Here is a 26278-nt window from a genome sequence, read left to right on the forward strand (position 1 = left end):
ATGAGGTTTGGGTTAGATATGAATCAGTCCTGGTTTTGGATGAGGTTTTGGTCAGGCTTTCCACAATAAATGGAGGTCAAAGCAAAGTCCAATCTTCCTATGTCATGTATGTTTCATGTTTTAACGTTTTCTTCTTTGACTCAGACTTCATTTCACAGTGTCCCAGAGTCTTTTCCTCCACTTCAGCTGTGATGCTTCAGTTCACAGGCACTGCCATGACATCTAGTGGGGAAATGCTGGTCCAGCAAAGTCCACTCGCGCCCTAATGATTATTTAAAAATACTTAATTATTGTAAATACATTTTTCTCATAAAATCTACATTCTCTAAATATTCCGACTTTATTCTTGTAAAATTGTGATTTTTTGTAATAATATGATTGTATTCTTGTAAGATTGAGATGTTTTTATATTATTCTGACTTTATTCTTGTAATACTCTGACTTTATTTTTGTTATATTGTAATTTTATTGTAATATTCTGACTTAATTCTTGTAACTTTCCCCTCAGAGCCTGATACTTTATTGTAGTTATTTAAATCGAGTTTTGTCATTTTTAATAATAACAACATTCAGTTTTCTCTCCAGTAACCGGTGGAAGTTGTTCTCCGCCAGGTGGCGCTCGGGCTTGCCGTGGCTTCGGTGTTTCGAAGCTCCCTCCCCGCCGGAGCTGACCTCGTTCCCGGCGATGACAGTTTCCTGCGGCCCGGTGGAGCCGCTGGTGGCCGCGCCAGGATGTGCAGAAGGAGGCGGGCTGTCACACTCTCTGCTCGGTATGCGAGGACTCGGCTGCCGGAGTGAATCTGTCTTTATTCTGCCGGAGGAACGGAGGCGGCAGGCGGACAGCGGTGAGTGTCGGAGCGCCTGAGGGCGGGGAAGTTGGTCTTGTGTGGCCGAAGTTTGGTTCCTGTGAAGCGGCTGAAGTCGAACCACCGATACGTGTCACTTTGGGAAGAACGTCACGCCAGACTCTATTGGAAGATCCGCCACTTCGGCGTTGCGCCGCGTAAAGGGAACATTTCACGCAATGGAAACCAGGAACTAAAGCCAATTTCGTATTGACACCTCAATGGGTTTTTGATCGGCGCATTTACAACCGCACGTAGCATCACGCATTTCAGTGAAAACATCAACTTTAACAACCGTCCCGCACTTGTTGACAAGCGCCGTCGTGGGAGATTGCTGGGCCAACGGCTGAGGCAGATTTCAAAGTGAAAATATTACTGTTAAAATTACGCTTAGCCGTTTTGAAAATATGCCGAATCAACGAGTGAATTCTCACGATGTATTCGTCTCCATTTTCCCCACTATGCGCTGCGTCCTGTTTTCAAGGGACTCGAAGTAACAAGAAGTGGAGAATTTGCAAAGGAGTTTCGCATGAGTTCCAGTCCTAAGCTCAGCCTGCAGCCTTAGTGGATGTGAAAAGTTAACTTATGTAGAATAAATAACTCGATCACATGCACCCTAAGTAAACACTTTAACTGTTCACAGTAACTAACGTTGATCTTAACTTAGAATTTAGTCAAATTACCTTTCAAACCAGTGAAGTGAAATAACCAATATCTTCACTCGTCACCTCTTATCTTCTCTTTTGATAAACAATACTCACTTTGAGATTTGCTGTGATTCAAACTTCGTTTGCTTCCTTTCTTATTTCAATCAAGTTGTTTTTAATCAGGTTTCTAATCACATCCTGGTTTATTCTGTGGAAAGAAGGAGGAATTCAGATTCCTCAACCCCTCGAGTCCGAGTGAAGGTTTGTCCCAAATTCGATGACACTCCCTCAAACTGATATTTCAGATATAACAGAAAAATATAGACATACTTTTAGAGGCCAACTTGACCTTTGACCTTTAAAAACTATGAAACCAAGTGAATGCTTGAGCCAAATGTCAAAGGATTCCTTATCTGTCGTTCCAGAGGGGAAATGAGCAACAGGATGGAGGGTTCGGCGGCACCAGGCGTCGGGGCGAACGGACCCGTGGCAGCGCCCAGCAGCCCGGTGAGGTCCTCCATGGGCCCGCCTCTGTCTCCAGAGGAGCTGGGAGACGAGCAGCAGTCGTCCCTGACAGACGTCACCCAGATGTGGATTAAGTTTGCCAAGACCTTCGCCCTCATCTTCCCCATCTACATCTTGGGATACTTTGAGTTCAGCTTCAGCTGGGTTCTGATCGGACTGGGTGCGTTGTTCTACTGGAGGAAGAACCACAGCACTCAGGACTACAGGATAAACCGTGCCTTAGCATTCATGGACCATGAGGAGAAAGTGATGAAGCAGAGCGTGCCTACGACTGAGCTGCCACCATGGGTGAGTCCACCCTCGTTATTACGTTCCCAGTGTTATCACTGGCTTGTCCCAGTTGCTTTTGTAATTTGACTCCGTTTAAAGCTCCACCTTTCAAGCCTACATGTGGGATGTCAGCACCGACTGGTGGCCTGCCAAACGGACTGATGGGGGGTAATTGAATTAGCTGTCATGTATTCCCACTGATGATACAAATACTTTTTCCATGGGAAACTCCAGACCAGCACTGGTCTAATTCAAGCACCAATGATGTTTCATTCGGCCGACAATGGTAAACGATATGAGCCTTTCACTGACATATCAGCCTCTATGTTTGCAGATATCGGCCAATATCAAAACTTCAGAAATTATGTGTATTTATGTTTATTTTCTAAAAGAGACACAACGCTAGGTTCGATCTCAGATACTCTGGCTCCCCCTACAGGTGGGACGGATAATTCACGTGCATTTTTATTGACAAGCTGACTGTCGTGATGTCCACAATGAGAATGGATGTGGGTCTGTGACGTAAAGCAGTTGGTCTGTGATGTAAAGCAGCTTGTAACATTCCAGCACCATACCCCAGGGTTACATAGTGTAGGTCCAGGCCTCTAGGGGGCAATGTGGCAATGACAGACCTCCCTTTTATAAGGAAGTGCACTATCAAAATGATTTTAAAGTATAAAAACAGCCTTGTGTTGCTTTATTTCAGGCTTTATGTATTTGGTTGTACTTGTATTTTCTATGCATGTACATCAGCTCATATATCAGCATCAGTATTTTTATACTCCTGCACGTGAGGTGTACACGTGCACTGGGAACTTCAGCTACACAGTAATACGTGTCTCACAACTTGCCAGTCAGTCTTACCGGATTAGAAATTGGTGACTAACGCTCACATTTTCACATCAGTCACGAACAAAGGATTGTTTTGGCCGAGGAGCTGCCAACCAATGGAGACAATTAATAGCTGATGGTAGATGGCTGGTTTCCCCTAAGTCACTACATCTGGTCCCACGCGACACAAAGCAAACAGCCTGTGGAAAGTTGAAACATCCCAACCTGAGCTTGACTCTTTATGATGACCTCAATCCCGTCCTCTGCCAGAGGGTGTAGCAGGTCTCGATGAATAATTCACACATGGCCCTGTCGAGCCTCAGGCCTCCATAGGCCGGCAGTGTGAAGCAGCAGGGTCATCACACCTGTGCTACTTGTCACTTTCTGTATTCACCCGTTTGGTTTGGCGTGTTTGCCACGAAGAGAACACGGCGTGGAGACCTTCCTCATGCTGAAGCTGCCTGTCCAGTGTCCACTCAATCAAACATCTGAGAAGGCATCTGTGTTTCCCACAGAATTAGATTCTGCTCGGGGTCGATAGCTCAGCAGGAGGATTGAAAAACATCCACTTTGTCAGTCTCCACAGAGGTTGTGCGATTGTCAGAAATGTCATATTCATATTCATGACACCAGCCTGAGTTTTACTTGATATCAGATAAGACAGCAAATCAATGGAATGACACATCACTACCATTGACCTCTTTCAGGAACTATAACAGTTTCCAAACCTTCAGTTATGCAGCATTTCCACCTTTTTTAGAAACCACACAAATCTTCATTTATCCATTTCTAGTCTTGTGAGATCTACTCGCTGCCTCTGTGATGAAAATGAAAGGCCTCTGTTCTGCAGTGACATTTTCACGTAATCGACGATGATGCAGGAAAAAGTGGTGAGAGGATGGCAGGATGCCAGGCAGACACACAGCCACCCCCCCCCCCCCCCCCCCCCCCCGACCGCAGATCACCCCATCAACACATCCATTATCACACAGACCTTGAGAGAAGTGGTGCTAAGCAAAAAGCAAAAAGACACACAGCAGCTGCCACGTTTGTCGTGTTGTGAGTCGGCGAGCTTTTGTACTGGATGTTTTGTGTGCTTCACAGATGTTCACAGATGTTTTTCATCCTCATACAACGTGGGCTTGTGGCATTTGGATGAGACAGTGCTAATTGACAGCTCTTTGTTTGGCTGATCAGAGGGAAAAGGAGAAATCAGTGAAAGGATGTCAAAGGATTAATAATCAGTGGTGAACTTTGACCCCTGGGACACATTCAGAAGCTGTCAGTGTGTCCTGTCCTTCATACGAGATACACTATCTTTTTACCTCCGGCAGACTGACCTCAGAACTCAATGATTAGAAGCTCACTGAAGTCTTTATTTTGTTCTTTAACTGAATCAAATCCACACTCCATCTAGTTTCTGGTCGACACAGGAGTGACATTAAATGTTTAGTCTGTAAAACTGACCAAGCATTTTCAGCTGTATTGGAGGCCTTTCGAATGAAATAGACTATTTGATTGATTCCTTTTGCATTTTAGTTAATGATAAATGAAACGTCTGCACTACTTTCCCTCAAATTCAGAGGGAACAATGAAAGGGATGGGAGCTGATAAGATTTTTGTTGGTTGTTGGTGTCGTCCCACTTCCCTGAACCCAAACACAACTGAACACTGGATATTACCCATGATAGTTTAAAGGATTCCTGCTGAGGATTGGTTTTTAATAACTTCTGAGTCTTTTTTAACTGATCTCAGTTCAGCTTCACCCTTCAACTGAAGCTGGTTGTGACAGTTGAAGCTGTGACTCTCTGTCAGTTCTTCTCACAGGAGATGGAACCTTCTAAACAGAGTTACAGAGAACAGACGCTCAGGGGGAGAAGGAGGAAACTTTCTCAATGTTTGTGGTAAAAACGCTACAAAATGAACCACATGTGCAATATAGTCCTTAGAGCCTGTCGTCTCTCTGTCTTGGCTCTGTCTGCAAATATGCCTGGAATGAGGCTTGATAGGCCGTGTGGGCAGCAGCTCATCGCTCGCTTGCCAGGAATCCCTGTGGTAATGGTACGGTTGTACTTCTGAGGACAAACTGACACTGCACAACTCCCTCACTGCTGCCAGACACACACAAATCTGCAACCAGCAAAGACCTTTTCAGGAAAAAAGACTGTGTTGTTTGTCTCACTGTGTATTTAAAGGTGTATACAGAATTTAACGAGAAGCTGTCTGATCCATGAGTCACGACAATAACCAAGACAGCTCTGTAGAATAAACAGGAACATGTATCTACCACCAAAGATGAGTCACAGATGTGTCACAGAAGTTTCAATGCTTTTTATTCATATTCTTTATTTTAAGCGTTGTACAAGGTCAAACGTTTGTTTGTGGTTTATGTTGATGTCATATGTTGTATATAATAATCCTACAATGAATAATCTCAAACTGACGCGGAAAATTATGAGTTCATCGGACAAATATGTAAAAACCTGATGTGAAATTTAGGCCATGAAGGTCGTCCCAGACTGTGTTTGATGAATGTGGGTTCAATGAGATGGAGGAATGTTAAATAAAAACAAGGAATGCGCTCAGGCCTTTACACTGAGTGGAGTTGTTGTCATGCTGCAGGATTCAGGCCACGGTCTCTCATGGTAAACGTTGAACAGGATTCAGCAGCTGAGCGTCAGAGAGCTGGTTCATTGACATTTGTTTGAGGGTTAAGAGAATTTGTCCTGGCTTTGCATTTTTGCGTTTACTCTGTCAGCTCTTATTTTCCTAAATCTGCATTTAAATTAATAATAATGATAATAATGATAATTACCGCAGTATATTTTTCATCACTAGCATCAATGGTTGAGTGTATATCCTCATGTTGTTCCTGCCTTGTGAGTTCAGTGAGGAGCTCTGACACATGGTTGATGCTGAAGAGTTTTAAAGCTCAACCTTCACTCAGGAGTAAGAATCTGTCTTTAAACATCTATCATTTATCATCATTGATATCTTTTTATATTGATCTAATTATTAGCTGTATATTCTATGAGCCAAGGCCACCAGGACTCTTTAAACTCCTGTTTGTTATGTTTAGTTTATCATTAAAGTGATGAAGTATCATTGAGTTTATCAGCACTTTGGATTGTGATTGATTTATCACATTTGACCTAATCAGGAGAAGTGACAGCGGAGCACACAACAACAAAACACACAAATTAAAGGTTGCACATTGACTTTACAAAGGGCTGCAGCCATGTCTGTGTGTTTATTCATGTGTGTGTGTGATTGTGTTTTGTATTTCAACAAATCCTCTAGTGTAAAAAAACAATGAAAACTAAAATGGCAGTAGAGTAGAAACCTCAACGCCCAACAGGCCCCTGATGAAACCATATTTAAATCCTCTAGATCCAGATTTTTATTTAATGGGTTCTTTCCCGACCCAGACCGCGTCTTCTTTTATGTTCCACTCATCATGTGGTTAAATGTGCTGCTGTTGTTTGGGTGAAGTTTAAACTCAAGTATTCTTCATCAGTCGTCATTGTTGTTTACTTTAAATAAAACATCTTAAACAATCATTGGTAACTGCCAGTTGTACGGTTGCACATTGTACAAGTAAAATGAGAAATAATGACATATGCAGCATATGTGTAAATATGTTTCTTCTCTTTTCCGCACCAGCTTTTGTTTACTTTAAACTATTGTGTATGTGTGAATATATGTGTGTCTTAACGTACATAACATATATTTTATATTTGTTAATTACCTTTAATGTGCAAAACAAAGTCAGTCAGTTTTAAGGATTAATTGACCAGCAGAACTGCTACACAGCACTATTAGTTCTGGAATCTCTAATTGCTGACGTGTCTGGATTGTTGTGTTGCTGTGTGAGTCAGTGTAGTGTGGCTGTGTGGTTGCACTGGACAGTTTCTAGGTGTGGATTGTGTGTCACTGAAGCAGGAAACGTTGAGTCAAGCTCAGCTAAACCTTTTCCCTCGGCAAACGAACATTCAAACAGTCGGACTCTGCCATCGGCCTCTCTGATAAGAAAAAACAAACTCAAACAACAGCGTGGAAAGTCTTAAAACCACAGGGTAACTGTGTCTCTGAGGTTTCCCCCCTCCTCCTCCTCTTCCTCCTCCTCCTCCTCCTCGCCCTCTTCGTCTCCGTGTTCTCGTCTGACACGCCGTTGGGTGGGGCCTCCCTGTTCCTGTGATGTGCCAAAGGGCAGGGCTCTGCAGCAGGGAGGGGAAACAATGTGGAGGAACAGAACGGCCTTGTGCTGCTCTGCTTTCACCTGCATGCTGGGGCAGCCTCCCAGTGTCCCTGTGTCCCAGTGTCCCAGTGTCCCAGTACCCTGTCCCACTGTACTTTGAATATATTTGAATTTAAACTTTGGTCACCTCTGTGCTGAGTGATTATCTGAGTTTCTTGAACTGTTAAGTATCTGTAACCAAATTGAAAAGCGACACGATGCAAGATTCTCTCTCACAGTCTTGGTGATGAATCCAGATAAGTCACTTGGAAGTCAGACAACAACGTCATCTGATGTGGTGACGCAAACACGTTGGGCTCCTGTAAGATAAGAGACAAGATCCACAGCCTTTTGAGATTAACCGACCAGCATTATGTGCCCATTATGAGATGGTATTATCACAATGTAATGCAACAACAGGGGATGCAACACCCTTCAGAGGCTTTTCATCATTTTAGATTTGAACATCTATAAAACCCAGTTTGATTAAAATGATGCAGGAGACAGAAGCTGACTACAGAGACACTATGGTCGGCTGTGTAATCATATCTTTCCATCCTTTAGCACACAGGAGCAGGTTTCCTCGATGTGCAGAGTGTCCTCCTCACGTCCTCGACAGTCTCTCTCTCTCTCTCTTTCTTTGAGCCTAAATATAGACGTCAGCACAGCAGCAGTGAGCAACTGTCTCATTGTGCAGGTCTTCTGGCTCCTGGGCCCTTCAGAGCCTTTCTGCAGTCTGAAGGGGGAAGACCACTGAGCAGCTTTCCCGGTTGTGTTTGTTGTCACCTTGAAAAGGAGAATCTCTAACAATAGGAATAACAAATTGACAAGTTGACAGCCTGGTTCCGTTGCTTGTTTAATCTGTAGGCTATGACAGAAAATGCACCTTTTTTAAGTTGTACTTTAAATTTGACCGATTCTTTGGTGGCTTGGTAAAATGTCTTGATAAGACTTTCACTGACACATCGGCACCAGTGTGTGTGTTTGCTATCTGAAAACTTTTATATTACAAAACAGAAAATATGTAGATTTCTGTTTCTTCTCATCGTCTCCTTAGAATACAGTTTGTGGTTAAACTGTGAAAATGTCAAGCCTGTAACGGTTTGATTCCAACATCTGATGAGTCATTGCCAATATTTTCATTTTTAATATTTAGGCCAATTTCTTTACTACTTAATATCGGCATCGGCTAAAAATTCCCTCCACACACACACACATGCTTTTTGTCGGGGGTGTGGCTGAAAAAGGGAGGTTAGGATTTCCACTCAGCTGTTACATAGTTGAACTGTGAGTCTTACCCTCCTGACACACACACACACACACACACATTAAAAGAAGGGATGCTCCTGTCGAGTACGATCACCCATTGGTTCCAGTTCTTTTACATGTACTCAGAAATGTCTCGTCCTGAACTCGAGGCCCGGCAGGAGACACGTCTTTGCCATGACTCAGATCCACAAGCTGTTTTTTGAGGTTAGGCGGCGTCCAGGCTGAAAACAGAGCTGCAATAAAAAAGAAAAGAGAGCAAGGGTCTGTGCTGGTGTGGGCGTGTTGCTACAGGCAGATGAAATATGATCCGAGAAGATGCACTGCAGGAGGGGGGGCGCTGTTCTACTGAGCAGGACCAAAGCTTTCACATTTCCCAACAACAGCAGATGGAAAAAGGGAAAAAAGAGTTATGGTGCTGTGAAAAAGAGAAACTGTTCCAAGTTTGATGAGAAAATGTCTCAGTTTCCTTTCTGTGTCTCTCTGTAGGTTTAGAAAATCTAATATATATCATGGATAAATACATTTATTTGACTTTTAATCTGCAAGAATCTACATTTTTGTCTGCTGAGTCATGTCAGCTGTCAGGACCTTCTTATTTCCTGTTCACTTTGTTTTTTGAAAGAACGTCATTTGCTATCTGGCTCATTGAGTTTGAATTCAACTTTTTATTTGTATACTGTGTCTCAGTCTCCCTGCTTCTCTACTGTTTCCCCCATAAGTCGCAAAGATCGTTCCTCCAGATCCATGATATCGTTTTAATGCCACGTTGCAACAGACGCAGCAATAAACAGAGCAGGGACGGACCACAGCCACATCTGGTGGTCGATTCCACATAGAACGATGCACGACACTTCCTCCCACTATCCACAAATTAAGCCAGAATATCCAGAATAGGGACTCTGCCATCTTGTGCCAGTGAGGCCCTCTGGAGCCGGGGTCTGGGCAGGATGGAGCGGCTGTGTCGAGGTCCCACCAATCGCGACTCAGTGTCAATCTGTCAATCAGGGCGTCTCAGTTCTATTTTATGTCATCAAATAACTAATTCAAACCGAGCTTGTGAAGTCGTCCATCTTTATTTACAGTCACAGTGGCTTCATGTCGAGTTTCACCTCGAACAAACGTACACAACCAAGTATCTGTGTCTATTTACATGTTGGGCCACAGAGCGGTAACTGATCCTAACCTCCTGTTTTCCTTTGTGCCCACTTATTGTTTTGTGTCCTCAAGACGTCACGAGAGATGTGGTGATGTGTGAGTGTTTTCTGACTCGAGGCCCAGCACATGGTACAATAGATTCGTCCCCTGTCTCAAATTACTGAGACAAGAGGGTTCTTTACAACCAGAGTGACGTCTGTCCCACAGAGAAAGAGTGTCTCACCAGAAGGTGTTCAAACCAAACCGGGAAACAAGACGCCAGACTCAGGGAGCGAGAGCTTTCTACCAAACCATATAACCAGAAAGTCAGGTGTGTGTGAGTGTGTGTGCAATTAAATAAATCCTGGTTTAGAGAATTTAAATGTGGTTTAATAGAGACACTGTGGGGCCTTGGTGCAGGTACTAACTCTACTGGTATGTGTTCAGAGCAGGAAGCTTCTCTCCTGACCTCAGCCTGTGGTTTAAATTCAATGTGTTTATGGCCTCATTCATGTGCATCTGCCGCAGGCCGAGGCGTCTGTGCTGAATACTCTAAGTGTGTCACTTATATAACAGGTCACCTCTGCTTCTCCTCACTGTGAGATATCCATCGCTTGTCACACGACGTTGATGCTTTCGTTCACTGTAGCACGTGTTTAGAAACCACAGTATTCAGTTGTTTACAGGAACGAATAACAACAAGACAATAAAGGTTTTAATCATTGTGTGTAGTGTGTCAGCTATTAAGATAACATTTCCATATGTGCAAACATATAGCAGATAGTTATATGCGTGTGAAAGGCTCATATCAGCCATTTTTTATGGGCCACCCGATAACTTGATTGGACCTGCGATCCAATTATGACCAAACTAGGAATCATGGAAAAGTCCTGGAATTGACTTCAGGGCATTGATGGGGAAATTCTATGTTAAATTGTGATTCTAACCCTTTTGTATTTTTTTTTCTAATTCCAGGTTCATTATCCAGATGTGGAAAGAGTAGAGTGGCTGAATAAGGTACACACACACACACACACACACTCTCACACTCACTGCCTTTATCTCTCTATCCTCACCCACTCGCTGTCTCTATAATAGCCGCTGTTAGCCTGATAGCTTTAGAGGAGGACAGGTAGTGTATAAATAGCATCTGAATCTGGAGCTCTGTTAGACCCCGACCCAGTGCTGAGAGGGAGGAGAATGGTAGTGAGAGAGTGGTAGAGAGAGAGAGAGAGAGATACTTACTGTTAATGTGTACTCATAAAGTACTTCCAGTAAAAAGTGGACCAGAGGAATCAGTTTTCACTCTCTGTATCCGATGTAGTGATGTTCATGTTGGATTTGTCTTTATGGATATTCACAGGTAGAGTGTTTGAAAAAAGTTCAATTTAACGTTAATGTTATAACGTTGATCTTTAATGACATATTCTGAGTTTTCTCTTATTATTCTGATGTTTAAGTTATCATTTTGATCAGGTTTCTCCTGCTCAGTGACCAGCAGCCCTTTCTCAACCACCTGTCATTTAACCGTTACATTATTTTCTCCACATCACTTGGATCAGTTTCAATATTCAGAAGCAGATATTCTATATAATATGAGTTATGAATATGCCATCGATCTAGAAAGGGGTCACATGGAGCTGCAATGAAATCTTCTACCCCTGCTGAGCCAACAGGAAGCAAGCGACACACGGAACTGAACCGTCCAGCTCTCTGCACCGTTTCTTATTTCATCCAAATCAATATACTGCCACATTAATCTCTGACGTGTCTCCAACATGTCTACAAGGAGTTTCAGTTGTGTATGTATGAAAATCCTGTTCTCTCTCTCTCTCCCCTCCTCCTCAGACGGTGAAGCAGATGTGGCCGTTCATCTGCCAGTTTGTGGACAAGCTGTTCAGGGAGACCATCGAGCCAGCGGTGAAGGGCGCCAACCCTCATCTCAGCACCTTCTGCTTCACCAAGATCGACATGGGCGACAAGGTGATGAGAAGACACACCGAGCAGACTCTGGATCCAAATGCACAAGACGGGGGGGGGGGGGGGAAATGGATCAGGGATACTTTGGCTTAGTGTCTGAAAAGTAGGAGTAGTTTGTTGGTTCAGCCTCTGGAACCAGCAGTTCGCACAGAGCCATAAGAAAAGCAGATGTCATGGTCACTCTGATGGGTTATCTGAAAGTTATTTTATTATTGAAATACTGTTGTAGTTCGCCTGAAACATACAATCATACAGCTTAGGCTCTTAAACTCTGCTGCTCAGAGTGTAGGTGTTAAGATCTTCTATTGGAGTGTTTCTAAATTCGTCCTCTGTATTTTTTTTTCTAACATCGTGGTCCTGGAGCTGAAAAAGCTCGACTCTTCTTTTACCACCGGGTTTCTTTCTGTTCCGTCCTGAAGAACATCCTGACCCTGATTTTGCTCATGTTTCAGAGCAGAGCAGTAATTATACTGTTGGTACAGTGAAAGGTTGAAATCATACTTCAGAGCTGTTCACTCACTCTTACTGGTTTCCTCATGTCTTGTGTGTCCGCAGCCGCTGAGAGTGAACGGGGTGAAAGTTTACACAGAGAACGTGGACAAGAGGCAGGTCATCATGGATCTGCAGATCAGGTAACACACTGAAACCAAAGCATCTCACTCTCCGGTGCTTTCTACAGGATGAAGCTGCTTAAATCTATTTATTTGTCCTTATTGTCATCAAATCCAATAAAGAGACCACTGTTGTCTTCATGTGGTTGCCATGTTAACATCGTGATGGAATTACTCCCAGCATCAGCACCTTCAGACGCAGTACTACACAGTACTACACAGTACTACAGTACTACGCACTAGTTCAAATGCACCAAATGAACGTCCTCATGGTTCAAACATATCGTCTGAGGTGAAGACTGCAGCTGCTTCTTCTTCTTCTACTGTTTAATTCTGTCTCTACTTCCTGTGATTGGTCCAAAAGTCCAAACTAAGATGTAACAGAAAATCTAATTTCATGTAGAAGAGAAAGCTCAGTCTTTCTTTCTTTCTTTCTTTTATTCTTTCTTTCTTTCTTTCTTTCTTTCTTTCTTTCTTTCTTTCTTTCTTTCTTTCTTTCTCTCCCTGCTTTCACACTGTGACACTGTATGAATTCTCTAACTGCATTATTTTTTTTAATTCTCAGTTTTGTCGGGAACACAGAGATTGACGTGGACATCAAGAAGTTCTATTGCAGAGCTGGGATCAAAAGTATTCAGGTATGAGTCCAATGATCAAGACGCTGCCGGTGATTTTAATGGTAGATTTTCTCTGGCAAAGGTTGTGAAGACACAAATGTTCAAAAGAGAAATTGACTGGACGTTCTCATTCAGCAGCTGTCACTCTGACGGATGGAGAGAGAGACAGATGTGAGGTTTTATAGGTTGTCGCCCTCTGTTATTTGTCCGTGACCGTCATATTAACCTGTGACCTCTCCAGAGACGCTTTTACATAATGTGTTGACACCGCGGCCGATAAAGAAGACGTTATCTGCTCGGCTGTTGGCAGAGGATCAGGCCATGTTTGCTGTTCAGAGATCAGAGAGGGAGAGAAAGTGAGAGGAGAGAAGAGTGGGGATAGATTTACAGAGGGTCAACATTTGCCTTTGTGTGTGACTCAAACTTTAAGGCTGCAGTCAGGTTTTCATAGGCTGTCGAAGAAAATAAGTCTTTTCAGGTGCCAAACACGTTAGCTTGGAGCTTATGGGTGATAGAGTTAGATGATTTCTACCCTCGTTGCTTTTCCTCTGGTCAAACTGATCCTGACGCAGCGTCACCTGCGTCACACGGTTCTTTGAAGAATCTGCGTTCAGGCAGGGGCGAGCTGCAGGAGGTCAGCGAGGATCATCAACAGGCTCTCTTCCATCTCTGCCCTGCACCCGTATGATGAGCAAAATGTTGTGTTAATTATTCAGCGCGAGCTACAACCAAATTTGGTGCTGCAGTCGAGCAGTCTGCATATCAGAGGTTTGAGTCACTGCAGCTGCTGATAGAGCAACAGGCTCAATGATGAGACATTGAAACATTCAGACTTTTATTAAAGGAGAGTTATCATTCTCTGTTTCCTTCCTCCAGTGTGTTATAGAGGTTTTTTTTATTGAAAAGTTCTGCAAAGTTCAAAAGCTCAAAATACTACGGATCATTAGTGGAGATGATTAAGTGCATGTTGTGTTAGCAGCAACAGGACCGGGCCTGGGTCTGGGTTCATCATGTTGTTCTTTCTCCTCTCCAGCTTCACGGAACGTTGAGGGTGGTGATGGAGCCGCTGCTGGGGGACATGCCTCTGATCGGCGCTCTGAGCGTCTTCTTCCTCAAGAAACCAGTGAGTACATTGATCTTATGTCAACTGCCCCGTGAACACAAACAAAAACAACACAAATCACCACTAGTTCCCATGGCCATATCACTATGGACATTATCTAAGCAAAGCCCGGCTCCGTTTGCAAGTCTAGTGGACACAAAGTCCACCTGGCCCCTTGTGGACTCTGCACTCACCAACTTCCCAGGAACACGTCCATGAGTTTCTGGTAAGTGAGGTGAAGTCTGGACATTTGGACGTCAGACAGAGACGTCCTCATGAGATGAGCTTGCAGAGTATCTCCCCTGAAATCCACCTGTTTACCCCCGATACCTCAAAACACTTCTTGAAACAACAGCAAGTGTGCAGTCCTAACTTTATTACATCTTTCAGTCAGATTTGAACCTGTGATTTACAGTTTTAGTTTATTAAAATGACTACACATTGACACCAGTTAGTTCTGCCCCCCTGGAGCTTAGGAGGATTGAATGTCTTGTTTTTTCAGTGTTTCTTTCCTCTAGGGTGTTGTTTGACATGCAGCAGTGTTGTTGTTGTTATTGTTGTTGTTCTGAGTAACATCCACTCATCACTTCTAGCTCCTACTGTTGGAACATGGCCCTGTTTGTTCTCTAAACCTCCATCAACTGCAGCACTTTCCACCTCAGTCTTCCCGATGGCTGCCGAGCTTCAGTCCTTCTTTATCAGTGGATTCCTTCTCCCTGACTGCTGCCGTCTTCCTTCCTGTGCATCAACACATGTTATCTTCTAGATTTCAGACTTTGATGCCCACACCCACAGGAAATGAGTCTCCATCAAAAAAGCCCCCAAAAGACATGATTTTCTTCTTCTCCTCCGGAAATATCTTATTTTTTCTGGTGAAAAGTCAAACTTGAAGGAAAAGGCCGGGTTATCTGTTTCCTCTCCGTCACCTGCTGCTGGGTCAGATCTCAGCTTTGTGACTGAACTAAGATGGTGAACATTAAGTTAGCATGTTAGCACTGAAGCATTATCTGTCAAATAAAGGCGGGAGATACATTTCAAAAGTCCCAAACGAAGGGTCCAAGCTCGACATTTGAAACTAAGGACGTATTTGTCATGACTTCCTGTGTCTTATCTTTATCTGGGTCACCTGTGTCAGACATGACAGGCTGGGTCATTGTTTTTATGAAAGACTTCTGCCATCACTACAGTTATATTCACCTTTCTGAATACTTTCCTGTGATTGTGATGACACCGCCGGATTTAGATTTGTCATCACATCCCTCCTGCACTGTTCTTACATATAAGTCACATCTTCAATGCAACTGAACTTTCCTGAAGCTTTGATCAACCGTCCAACTTTTTGGGATGCCTCAACGAGTCCGGTGACATTCTGTTCCAGCCGTTAAAGTTATATTAAAGTTGCCTGAACGTTGCCAAAATAATTTCCTTTGTCCTGACTGGTGCATTGTTTACATGGTGACATCACAGTCACATACCTGTCATAGTCAGCCTTTAATAAACTGTCAGCAACCATCTGAGGGTTGAACAGAGACGAGTCGTTTCCCTCTGGAGGAGCAACGTGGACATTCGTCTGCAGATCAGGCTCAATTCAGTCCAGTGACATGTGAACAGATTCCAGTGGGTTGATGGAACCCGGACCAGTTAGCGCTCGTCTTCCACTCGACCCCCTGAGGGCTGTGTGCTTCCACCACATTTGTTTTGTATACAAATGAGTTCCAGAGCAATCATGCATCAACGTTTGTGCTTGGGGTTTCGCCGATGACTCTGTGATTGTGAGTCTTCTGCGGGATGGGAAGCAAAACCATGGACCAGTGCTTTTTTAATTTGTTTACTGGTCTGACAGAAAACGTTAGTATTTAACATGGTGGGGGAAAAGAAAAAGTATGTATTTAATTGTAGTTATTTTCTTAGTACAATTAGAACAAACTCTACTGATGCTGCTGTTAGTTTGTCATTTAAAATCCATTTGTGCTGGTGTGCAGATATTCCAGCAGTTTAATTCACCACTTTAACCTCGATGCTCTTCATTCGCTTCAGCTGTAATAATGGCTTCCGGTATTTGACCTTTTAAGCCTCTTTTATGACATTTTCCAGCTTTGCAGTCACTCTTAATCTTCGGCACACTGACACACACACACACATACTGACACACCCACACACCCACACACCCACAGACCCACACCCACACACACACAATCCTCCCCTCTCTGACTTCCGCTCATGCTCAAACACTATATTTTCAAACACAGTCACACGGACATCAGATCATTTTAGTCCACAACTGTCACCCTGCTCACGCTCCTTTTAAGGCCGGTGGATGCTGGTATTTTGAGCTGGGCGCCTTCCCAATGCGACTCTGGTAAATTGTGTCGTGCACTAAGCGGCACAGTGTGAATGTGTGATGCCTGAACTGGACGGTCAGCTGGTGCACATCAGCTGCAGGAGCACTGCAGGCTGAGACACTCCTGCTCCTCTCGTCTGATTCCATTCTCACAGAGTAAACAAATCAGTCAGGACTGATTGCTGCCCCACCTCCGCTCCATCCAGACTCCATCCTGTTTACTGTTTGTACAAATGAACGCAGACTCTGGCTGTATTCTCTGGACTGACCAGGACAGGGCAACTCCACTGGTTGTTTCTATAGAAAATGACTCTTCTTCAATACACCTGATTATTATAATTTTAAGTCAAATAGACCATAAAGCACTGGATGTACTGAGGGGGTGAATACGCTGTGAGTGACATCTAGCACCGTCCAATGGGTGCAGTTCACAGGTGTAAGTGGGTGTGCTGTGTCAGCGTGCTCCCACTCAGGCTCCACCCCCTGCACGTCCAAATATGGTTACTTCTGGTTTCAAAAGCCCAAGACGGAGTCCATGTCCCATCTGCTAACATGGAGGAGATGGGATGTGTAACCTACTGGTTTGGCTTCACGTTTGGGGAGAATGTTATTGAGACAGTGATGGAATGAATCCTGCAAATAATGGTGAACATTAGGAATTATTGCCAAATGCATATATACTATAGTTTATATTACAGATTATTCTTGTGTCATTTCAGTCACAGTTTCTTTGTCTTTTGTCATTTTTGTATTTAACATTTTCATAATTTGTCCTCTTCCTCAGTTGCTCGACATCAATTGGAGCGGACTCACAAACATGCTGGACATTCCTGGTTTAAAGTAAGTGACAGTGTGTGACGTGTTTTTAGTTTGATCTCAAATACCTCGTACACGTGATGTTGACTGGTTTTTAACTCTTATCAGTCTAACAAGATGTTAAGAGCCCCAGCACACACACACACACACACGCACACACACACACACACACACACACACACACACACACACACACACACACACACATACACACACAAAAACTCATATTCTTTGATAATCATGACCAGGTGGTTTCTCACCCTCTTCAGGGAGCGAGCAGGGAGAACAGCTGTGTGACATGTTCTCACACAGCTGTTTTACATAGCATACACACACACACACGCACACACTTACAGACACACACAACGTTGGGTAGCTCTTACCTCCTCTCACCTCTGAACACACTTGATCCCACCGGACACACGGTCAGAGTGGTCTACCAGACTCTCAGGCTCGGCTGCTGAAACCATTACATTAACCTCTGGATCACAGAATGGATTATGACCTCTATTCCCCCCCCCCCCCCCCTGCTAAGTGTTGGTATTTTTAGTAACGTGATTATGAAAGGAGAGCGGCGGCAGACAGAACCGTGATGTCGGACGGATTTGGGAGAAGCGCTTCCAACCAGGACTTATTTTGGTGCCGCGTTAATCTTCACTTGTTATATCTTGTGGGTTTATTTGTTTCATATGAAGATGAGAAATACACTCGTCAGATCCAGGGCACTCTGTCATAGAGAAGAAAAGATAGATCGACCAATCATCAAAGACACGTGTGACGTTAAGCCGAGTAAAAAATTTAGACGTTAACGTAGAACAGGTTTTTATACCGTCTCCATCAGCAGCAGCCATCTTTGTTGTTGATGTAAATTCCCCATTGGACACTCTTCTGTCGGCCATTATATGAAACTTTTGGACACGACTTTCCGGCCTCATCACTCATAAACCAATTTACTTCAATATACAATCAGCTCCAAATAAGTTTTCAATTGTGAACTTGTAAAATGTTGAACTTCTGTCACCTGCTAACTGTTTGTCCGTCTCTTACAAGCACCTGTTAACGTTCAGGTTTTAAAGTTATCCTCTACACCTGAAGCTTTTTCTTTGCTCTCTGTATCTATGCAAATATGAGAAAGAGAAGTCGCCTGATCGCTCAGAACACACAAATACAACACGTATTCTTCGTTAAGATCTTTCACCAAGCAACTTAAATGTGAACCTCATGGTGTAAAGGTGCAGAGCAGCTGCCCCTGTGCCTGCCGGGTGGAAACTCCTCTAAACAGAACCGCTGCCGCTTCCTGCTGCATCACTGTTTGTAGAAACTCGTTTACAAAAGACTCCGCCCTGTGAAATGTAGCTTTCCTCGTCTGACGAGTTTGTAGGAAAACACCTGTGTGTGTGTGTGTGTGTGTGTGTGTGTTTGTGTGTCAGTGTGTTTGTGTGTCTACTTTTCTGCTGCGATCGAGCTACAGTCCTACCCTGACCTCACCCTCCCTACTTTCTTCCTGTGTGTGTGTGAGAGAACAGCAGGATAAACACACACGCCTGCACAGACTGCTAGATGACACAATCACTCTATACACCAAGAAAAAACACACACCTGCTTATGAAATATAAGTGGTTGGTTCACATGTCAACCCCCACACACAGACACACACACACTGCTCAGTCTAATACCAAAACAAATTCCTCCTTAGGCATGATGGGATATGTGGGAGCCGCAGTATTACACCATCACACGCTCATCTGGATGCAGTTATGTGTTTGGTTTGGTTTCAGCAGACCAGGAATCAGCACGTCAACACTAGACATACTTTACAAACACGTGACGCGACAGTTTGAAACAGGCCCTGGATCAGCTCGGCTGTGTTCTAAGGCAGGACACTGCTGCTCTCTAGAGGACATCCAGGGTAGTGTCGGGTAGTTCAGCCTGTGATGAATCATCTGGAGAGCTACTTGTATTAAAACTCATCTGAAAACAAGCAGTGGTTCCTTTTAACAGCAGAATAATTAATACTGGTCCAGAGTCTGATCCAGTGCTACACATTTCAAATATTATTTACTTGATTTTATTTACTAATGTTGATTTAATAGCCTGTAAGTGATAGATTGAGGTAACACAGCTTTAGACTAGTTCATCTTAATCTAACTAATTTCTCCTTCTCTACTTAAACCAAATTTATCGATATGATTTAAATCTAAACGCTGCCTCCTCCATGTTAGAAGATGGGACAAAGTCACTCAAAATTCTGGTTGTTTGAAATCCCAAAATTTGAACCTATTGTTTCTTTTGTCTAATTTATTGTCTTTCTTTGTCCGTGTCTGTCCCTCTGTCCTCCGTCCTTCTGTCTCAGTGGTTTATGTGACAACATCATCCAGGACATCATCTACGGCTTCCTGGTTCTGCCCAACTCCATCAAGATCCCTCTGGTGGGAGAGGCCGCTCTCGCCGCGCTGCGCTTCCCCATTCCCAAGGTAGCACTCAAAACACTGCCTCCTCCACGTTAGCAGACGGGACATAAAAAGTCAAAGTTCATGTGAAGTAGACCTGGGTTGTTTTTCTCACTCCTGCCCTCTGTTACTGGTTTGTGTCCTCAGGGCATCCTGAGGATCCACTTCATCGAGGCCCAGGACTTGCTGATTAAAGACAAGTTACTGGGAGGGCTGATTAAAGGCAAGTCCGACCCGTACGGAGTCATCCAGGTCGGGACCAAAGTCTTCCAGAGCAAAGTCAAACACGAGACCATCAACCCAAAATGGAATGAAGTGTACGAGGTGAGTGGGGAAGCTATCCCGAGTCGTGATGTTACTATGAACGTTTTTCTTTCTTGTATCCGTTGTATTTCTTCTATTCGTGAATCACTTTACTGCAGCTCCTCTTTTCAGCCTCTGTCAAAAAGCCAATGTCTCAGATTTAAGGTTCATTGCCCGGCAATAAAGATTCTACAAAATCTGACCCTGAAGCGTTTTTACGTTTTGTCAGATTCTTTTTTCCTCAGTTGAATTTGAAAAGTTAAGACTCGATATGATTTCAAATTTTGACTTTAAGATGAATTTGTAACACTTGGTCTCTAGATGTAGACACGTGTGGGTTCTGGGTTCTCTCAGTGTCCAACCATCTGTTCCTCTCAAGGCCTCGTGTTCAGTTCATATTAATGGACCTGTTTGTATTTCCAGGCCTTGGTGTACGATCACTCAGGACCCAATGTGGGCGTCGAGCTGTTTGATGACGACCCTGATAAAGACGACTTCCTGGGAAGGTAATATTGATTTTTGTTAAATTAAATTAATTAAATTAAGAGTTTAAAGTTTTTACCTCGGGCTGCTGGATCTAACATTTTTGACCTTTTGACCTTTTACTGCTTTTACTTCTACTTTATTTTGTAAATAACTTTTTGCAGCATAATTTTAAAGAAATGTTATGACAGGATGAGAGAGTGTGTTGTGACGAGTCGGCCTCAGTAGGAGTGTTGAACTGTTTGTGTGTTTGTGTTTCTCAGTCTGGTGCTCAACCTGGCCGAGCTCCAGAAGGAACAGAAGGTCGACGAGGTAAATGCATCTTCTCCTCACTGAGCTGAATTACATCATTCAAACTAATGCTTTATCCTTTTTTAAATAATATGTCAAATATCAAAACTTCTTTGGTTTCCAAGTTATGTTTTTCCAAATAAGCAAAATATAAAATTGTCAAAGTGGACATAAATTAGTTGTTGCATCACTTCCACTGTTCCACAAGATGATTTTCTCTGTTACTGATGAAAGTGTCGATGCCAACTAACCTTTGTGTGTCCTCAGTGGTTTGTTTTGGAGGAAGTGGCCTCAGGGAAGCTGCACCTCAAACTGGAGTGGTTGTCTCCGCTGCCTGCACCTGAGCAGCTGGACCAGGTACCGGCTTCACTTACTCAAACCGCTCATTCACATCCACTAACATGCACTGTGCAGCCGACCCTCGACCTTTGCCAGTCACTGACCAGTTACACTGCCTCTCCCCCCCCCCCCCCTCCCCCCGACCCCACAGGCGCTGATGAACATCGGTGCTGATCGCGGTAAAGCCAGCGACGGCCTCTCGTCTGCGCTGCTCGTCGTCTTCCTGGATTCTGCCAGAAACCTGCCGGTGAGTGATGAAGCTCATTCCTCCACCAACAGTTCCCCCTAAATTCAAGGATTATATTTTTTTTCATCAAGATCACTGGGAAACTGTTGACGACAATGTTACAGGTAATGAATTCCGGATACGCCCCCCCGACTAGGGTCTGCACCAACATTTAAAGGGCTCTTCCCTGACCCATACAACATCCTTCCTACAGGTGTCATGGTAATCCATCACATCTGGCTTTTAAAAAATGGACGCTTATGAAACCCTAACCTTTTGCGGGGGCTATAATAATCTTGGGAAGCACCAGCACAGCTCTGTGGTTCTCTCTGTAGATGCTTCCTCACAGAAAAGCTGCTGAAACCCAGAGAGGACGTCGTTTTTCAGATTCCGTGTCGATCCCGAATCAGACGCTGCAGGAAAACAGAGAATCCTAAAAGTTAAAGAACAGTGAGGGAAATAAAAGCCGAGGACGAGAATCGTTAAAGTTTCATTTTCATGGGAATGTTTTGAGTGAAAACATGAAGTCTCTTGTCTTGTCTCATACAGAAGTGTGTTTTCTCTTGGTTAGCGGTTAAGCCTCTGTAGTGCACGCCTCACCTTCCTCTTTTCAGCCTCCTCTTCTTCTCTGCCTCTCTTCACCTCCCCCCCCCTCTGAAGAGCGTCTTCGAGGGGAACTTGGGCTCTGGCTACTTAAAAGAGAGGCGGGCGGCGGGCCTGGTGTTCTGCGAGAACACCGCCTCTCTCTATAGGACCTTATTTGTGAGTCTTCCGGCTGTTCTCTGCATCCTAGAGCAGCTTGAGGTTTGATGAACGCTGCTGCAGACGTCTTGCTTTTCTTTTTTCTTGTTGTTTTTTGCTTGCGTTTGGTTTTGAAGAAAGGTTGTTAATCGTCTGCCTGATGAGCATGACTCCCTTCTAGTGCACGGGTTGAATTCTGCACCATCTTTATTTAACGTGAATGTTTTCTGTTGACTCATCACAAGAAAATAATCTAACAACATTGAGGATTTATGTTCTTGATCAAAAGCATAATTCCTTTCCTCCAGATTTCGATATGTAACATTCGGGTTATCTAGGGCCGTGTTGAAGAAAAATAACAATATGAACAAGTGGAGGATAAACTCATAATATCACATCAGGTTGATTTTCATCAGCAATGATGGTAAAGACACCAACTCCCATGATCCCTCGCTGCTTAATGATGTCGTCAAACTAGGTTTCTAGTTACTGTTTTGATTGAGTGACCCCTAGTGGCCGAAGTTACACATCATACACTTAAACCAAACTTTAAGAGCAAACTGACCAAAAGTTTGCAAAAGTGTTTTTTTTTTGTTCGTTGAGACCAAAATAAAAATGATTCTTATCAAACTCAGTTCAAAATTAAGTGATGCTCAGAACTGGCCTCAGAATCATAATAGATTTAAGAACACAGAAAATGTATTTCAACTTTTAATGATAAAATACTACAGAGACATATCAGTATAAAGGGAGGAATGTGTTTGGATCTTTATGTTTTTATATCTTCAGAGCAGGGAGGGCGAATTCTCCATGGATTGCTTCTCTCCATCCATCATGTTTAAATCCACTGTGAGTGAACTGGTTTGCCCCACACCAGTCTCCTATGTGACCGCAGCTCGACCACCAGGGGGCGGCACATGGATACTGTTACATTCAGAGCTACTGTATAAAAATACCTTTTGACAGGAACCGTGGCTGAGGTGAATATCGGCCGACACAGACGAGTCAACGCTTCCTTCATCAGACCCAACTCTTGTCAAAATGTCCGTGTGTTTCCTGTTCCATCGCTGAGTCTTCAGACCGTAGTCTGTGAATAAAGATGGACGCTGCGTCTCCACTTCCTCCCACTGGACAATGATGAAGCCAAAATATCCAATGGTGCTGCCATCTTGTGGTGGTGACGTGATAGCGTCTCTCAGGATGTTTTGGCTTCACTTTCTTTGGAGCTGTCGTGTCGTCCATCTTTATTTTCAATCAAGGAAAAAGAAGAAAGCTCTGAGGCTCTGATTCTGTTTCTCTTCAATCTCATCACATTGTGAACGAAGGAGGATGTGAACCTGAACAGTTCTGTTAGTGAGTCGTTCACAAAATATGAAAATATGAATGTTTCTCCGTCATCTCCACATCCAACCATCCCAGCTTCCTGCGGATCATACTGGTTTCCTCTCTCTGTTCTAGTCTCCTCTCTGTTTTTAATCACCAAATCTAATGTTATGACATTTTCACTAGAGTCCAAACAATTTTATTTTTCGCCGATAATGGTTCCAAGTCTTCCTCAAATTTAAAGATTTTTGTAATTTAATTTGGTTTTATTTTCAGTTTTCACATTACATCAACTCTTCATCAGCCTAATCTGAAGGATAACACTAAGAATATATTTATATATATAGATTTAGTTTTCAAACTCAAAAAACGTTAACCATGTGATCATTCATGTTGTCTATCTGTCGTGTCGTGTTGTGTTGTGTTGCATCCTCATGTTGGACGATGATGGTGATGCCGGTGTGTTCTATCTCATCCTCCTCCTCCTCCTCCTCCTCCTCCTCCTCCTCCCCATGCATGCTCCTTTATTCCCCTAATAACTTAGTGTGTGTGACTGTGTGTGTGTGTGTGCGTGTGTGTGTGTGTTTGTGTGATTGCTCTCTCCTGCCTTGTCCCGGCGAAAAATCAAAGCGCAATCCGTTAGAGTTCAACCCAGCGGGGCTGAAGAAGGCCACGTTCAGTAAGGCCCTCAAGGTAACGACATGGAAGCACACCCACATCGCTCAGACACTGAGGACGAACCTGGAGGAGACACTGAGACAGACGCTCGCACATTCAACTCGTATTCCACCTGCACGGCAATAAACACTTTCAACACAATGCTCTTACTCGGCTCTGAGTCAAGGTGAACATCGGAAATAAAATGAATTAAATGAGATATAAACTAAATACACATCAGAGACACAGTAAAGCCGTTTTCAGACCTAAACTCTGGAAAGGTTCTGGAAAACCTCGTCCGGACTTTGTCTTTCACTGAAGAAGGAACTCAGCAGGAGATTGTTTGAGTCCGACTCGTTCACAACAACAGGAAAGAGGTTCGGAGACTTAAAGAGAATAAAGAATAGAGATCGTTATAATGTGAATATCCTCTCCTGTCAACATTATCTAACCATAACTGTCACGGACTGAAGTGAAGACATTAACAAACTCCACTAATCACATCTGTCGACTAAAAACTGTGCAACGTGTCTAACAATGTGTTGTAAATACCAGCGTTGTGTTTTCTGAAGCACATTCACACTCGGCCTTTTGATTCTGAAACTTTTAATTGAGCTTTTCATTCTGATCTGATGAGTTTTTTCCTCTGGTTTTGGGATCTGTTCTTTATTGATAGAATTTCCTTCCTTATTCCTTCACATTCAAAGTGACACATTAAACCATCACACCGGTTTGTCTGGCGTCGTGTACAACATGATATCGTCCATGTTGTAAATACATTTAACAGTGTATTGCATGTTTTAGTGGATAATTTAAATCTGTTTTATTGAATACATTTTTATTAAAAAGCTGGTAAGATAAGATCAAGTCAAATCTTCACCCAAGTGAGACTTCCTTGCTTAACATCTTTGATTTTAAGTAATCAAAAGTTTTTAAAAACCTATTTTTCTTCCTTGGCAGTCCGGTAAAAAAGTGACCAGTGATCCCAGTCCATTAGTCCAGTTCAGAGTGGGACACGAATCCTTCGACAGCAAGGTGAGTTTTAAAAATTAAAAATTGAATTGAAAAAAACTAAAAAATGAATGCAGCCATGTTACAAAGTCTGTGCATGTACAAGACGTGATTGTCTGAAAGTTTTCCACTAATATTTTAAAATCTTGCACACTAGCTCGTTCAGGTTGGTCTCATTCATTTGATTTAATGTCTCTGAATTGATCTCAGTTCACTCTGCTCACTAAAATGCTGTTTTCACCAGAGTCTCTGTTCCTGCTTGTGTCTTGTGTCTTGTGTTGAAATTCCCTGAGTGTGAAATGCTCGTGTTTCCAGACCCGATATAAAACCAACGAGCCCGTGTGGGAGGAGGCCTTCACCTTCCTCATTCACAACCCCAGGACCCAACAGCTGGAAGTGGAGGTATTAAGACAACACAGATGAGAAAGTGACTGTTAAATATAGATTTTAATTAATAATGATTATTAAATTAAGGAATAAATGCAAAGAATTGATGCCCAGTAGAATAACAGTAGAATAAAGATCATTTAAGTGCAAAAGTAGTTTAAGTAGAAAATGTGGTATCTGCTATATAGCCATGATATTGAAGTAATAATATATTATATTGCACCAAATGATATGCAATATTGCACTCATAATAAAAAATAAATCTTGCACATTATACTGAAAGTAGTAGTGTACATGACAATTATACTGCATATACAGATTATTGCCCAGAATATGAAAATACAAATGAATACCAAAACACAAAAATATCATTTAGGGAAAAAGAAATAGTATTAAAACGAAATTAATACAAAAAATATATTGCTGATATTAAACATAATAGAAAATGTGTATTGCAAATGTAAATGAACCTTAAATTCCCTTGATGAAAAAGATAAATAGAATCACTGAGAAAAAAGCAAGAAAGGTTTTTTTTTTTAAGTATTATTGGACATCATATTTAAACATGACATATAACTTTATTTACACTTTAATGTTGCACATGCTGTAAAAACTACTACTGCTTATGGAACTGGTCTAATATTGCTTCTGACATGAATCTGTTGTTGTCCACAGGTGAAGGATGCGAAGCACGAATGTTCCCTGGGGACGATCACGCTGCCGCTGACTCGCCTCCTGGAAGCAGAAGACATGACGCTGAACCAGCGCTTCCCTCTGAAGAACTCGGGGCCGAGCTGCACCATCAAGATGAAGGTGGCTCTGCGGGTACGAGCTCCACCTGG

General features: G+C 43.0%; 1 protein-coding gene across 2 annotated transcripts in view; it reads left to right on the top strand.

The window, feature by feature from the left end:
• The first annotated feature begins 705 nt into the window (after positions 1 to 705).
• Positions 706 to 26278, top strand: part of LOC128455170 (extended synaptotagmin-2) — a 30577-nt gene continuing 5004 nt past the window's right edge. Inside the window, exons 1-18 of one of the 2 annotated variants that reach the window (XM_053438848.1) lie at positions 706 to 845; positions 1918 to 2305; positions 10734 to 10775; positions 11607 to 11741; positions 12294 to 12370; positions 12915 to 12987; positions 14000 to 14089; positions 17194 to 17249; positions 19579 to 19699; positions 19823 to 19999; positions 20402 to 20484; positions 20725 to 20773; positions 21020 to 21109; positions 21243 to 21338; positions 24012 to 24074; positions 24999 to 25073; positions 25365 to 25451; positions 26112 to 26261. In XM_053438848.1, coding sequence (XP_053294823.1) covers positions 1925 to 2305; positions 10734 to 10775; positions 11607 to 11741; positions 12294 to 12370; positions 12915 to 12987; positions 14000 to 14089; positions 17194 to 17249; positions 19579 to 19699; positions 19823 to 19999; positions 20402 to 20484; positions 20725 to 20773; positions 21020 to 21109; positions 21243 to 21338; positions 24012 to 24074; positions 24999 to 25073; positions 25365 to 25451; positions 26112 to 26261 — 1845 coding nt within the window. In that variant the 5' untranslated portion in view covers positions 706 to 845; positions 1918 to 1924. The remainder of the gene's footprint in view (positions 846 to 1917; positions 2306 to 10733; positions 10776 to 11606; positions 11742 to 12293; positions 12371 to 12914; positions 12988 to 13999; positions 14090 to 17193; positions 17250 to 19578; positions 19700 to 19822; positions 20000 to 20401; positions 20485 to 20724; positions 20774 to 21019; positions 21110 to 21242; positions 21339 to 24011; positions 24075 to 24998; positions 25074 to 25364; positions 25452 to 26111; positions 26262 to 26278) is intronic. The other variant, XM_053438850.1, reaches the window with a different exon arrangement.

This window comes from Pleuronectes platessa, chromosome 13, assembly GCF_947347685.1.
Source record: "Pleuronectes platessa chromosome 13, fPlePla1.1, whole genome shotgun sequence".
NCBI lineage: Eukaryota > Metazoa > Chordata > Actinopteri > Pleuronectiformes > Pleuronectidae > Pleuronectes > Pleuronectes platessa.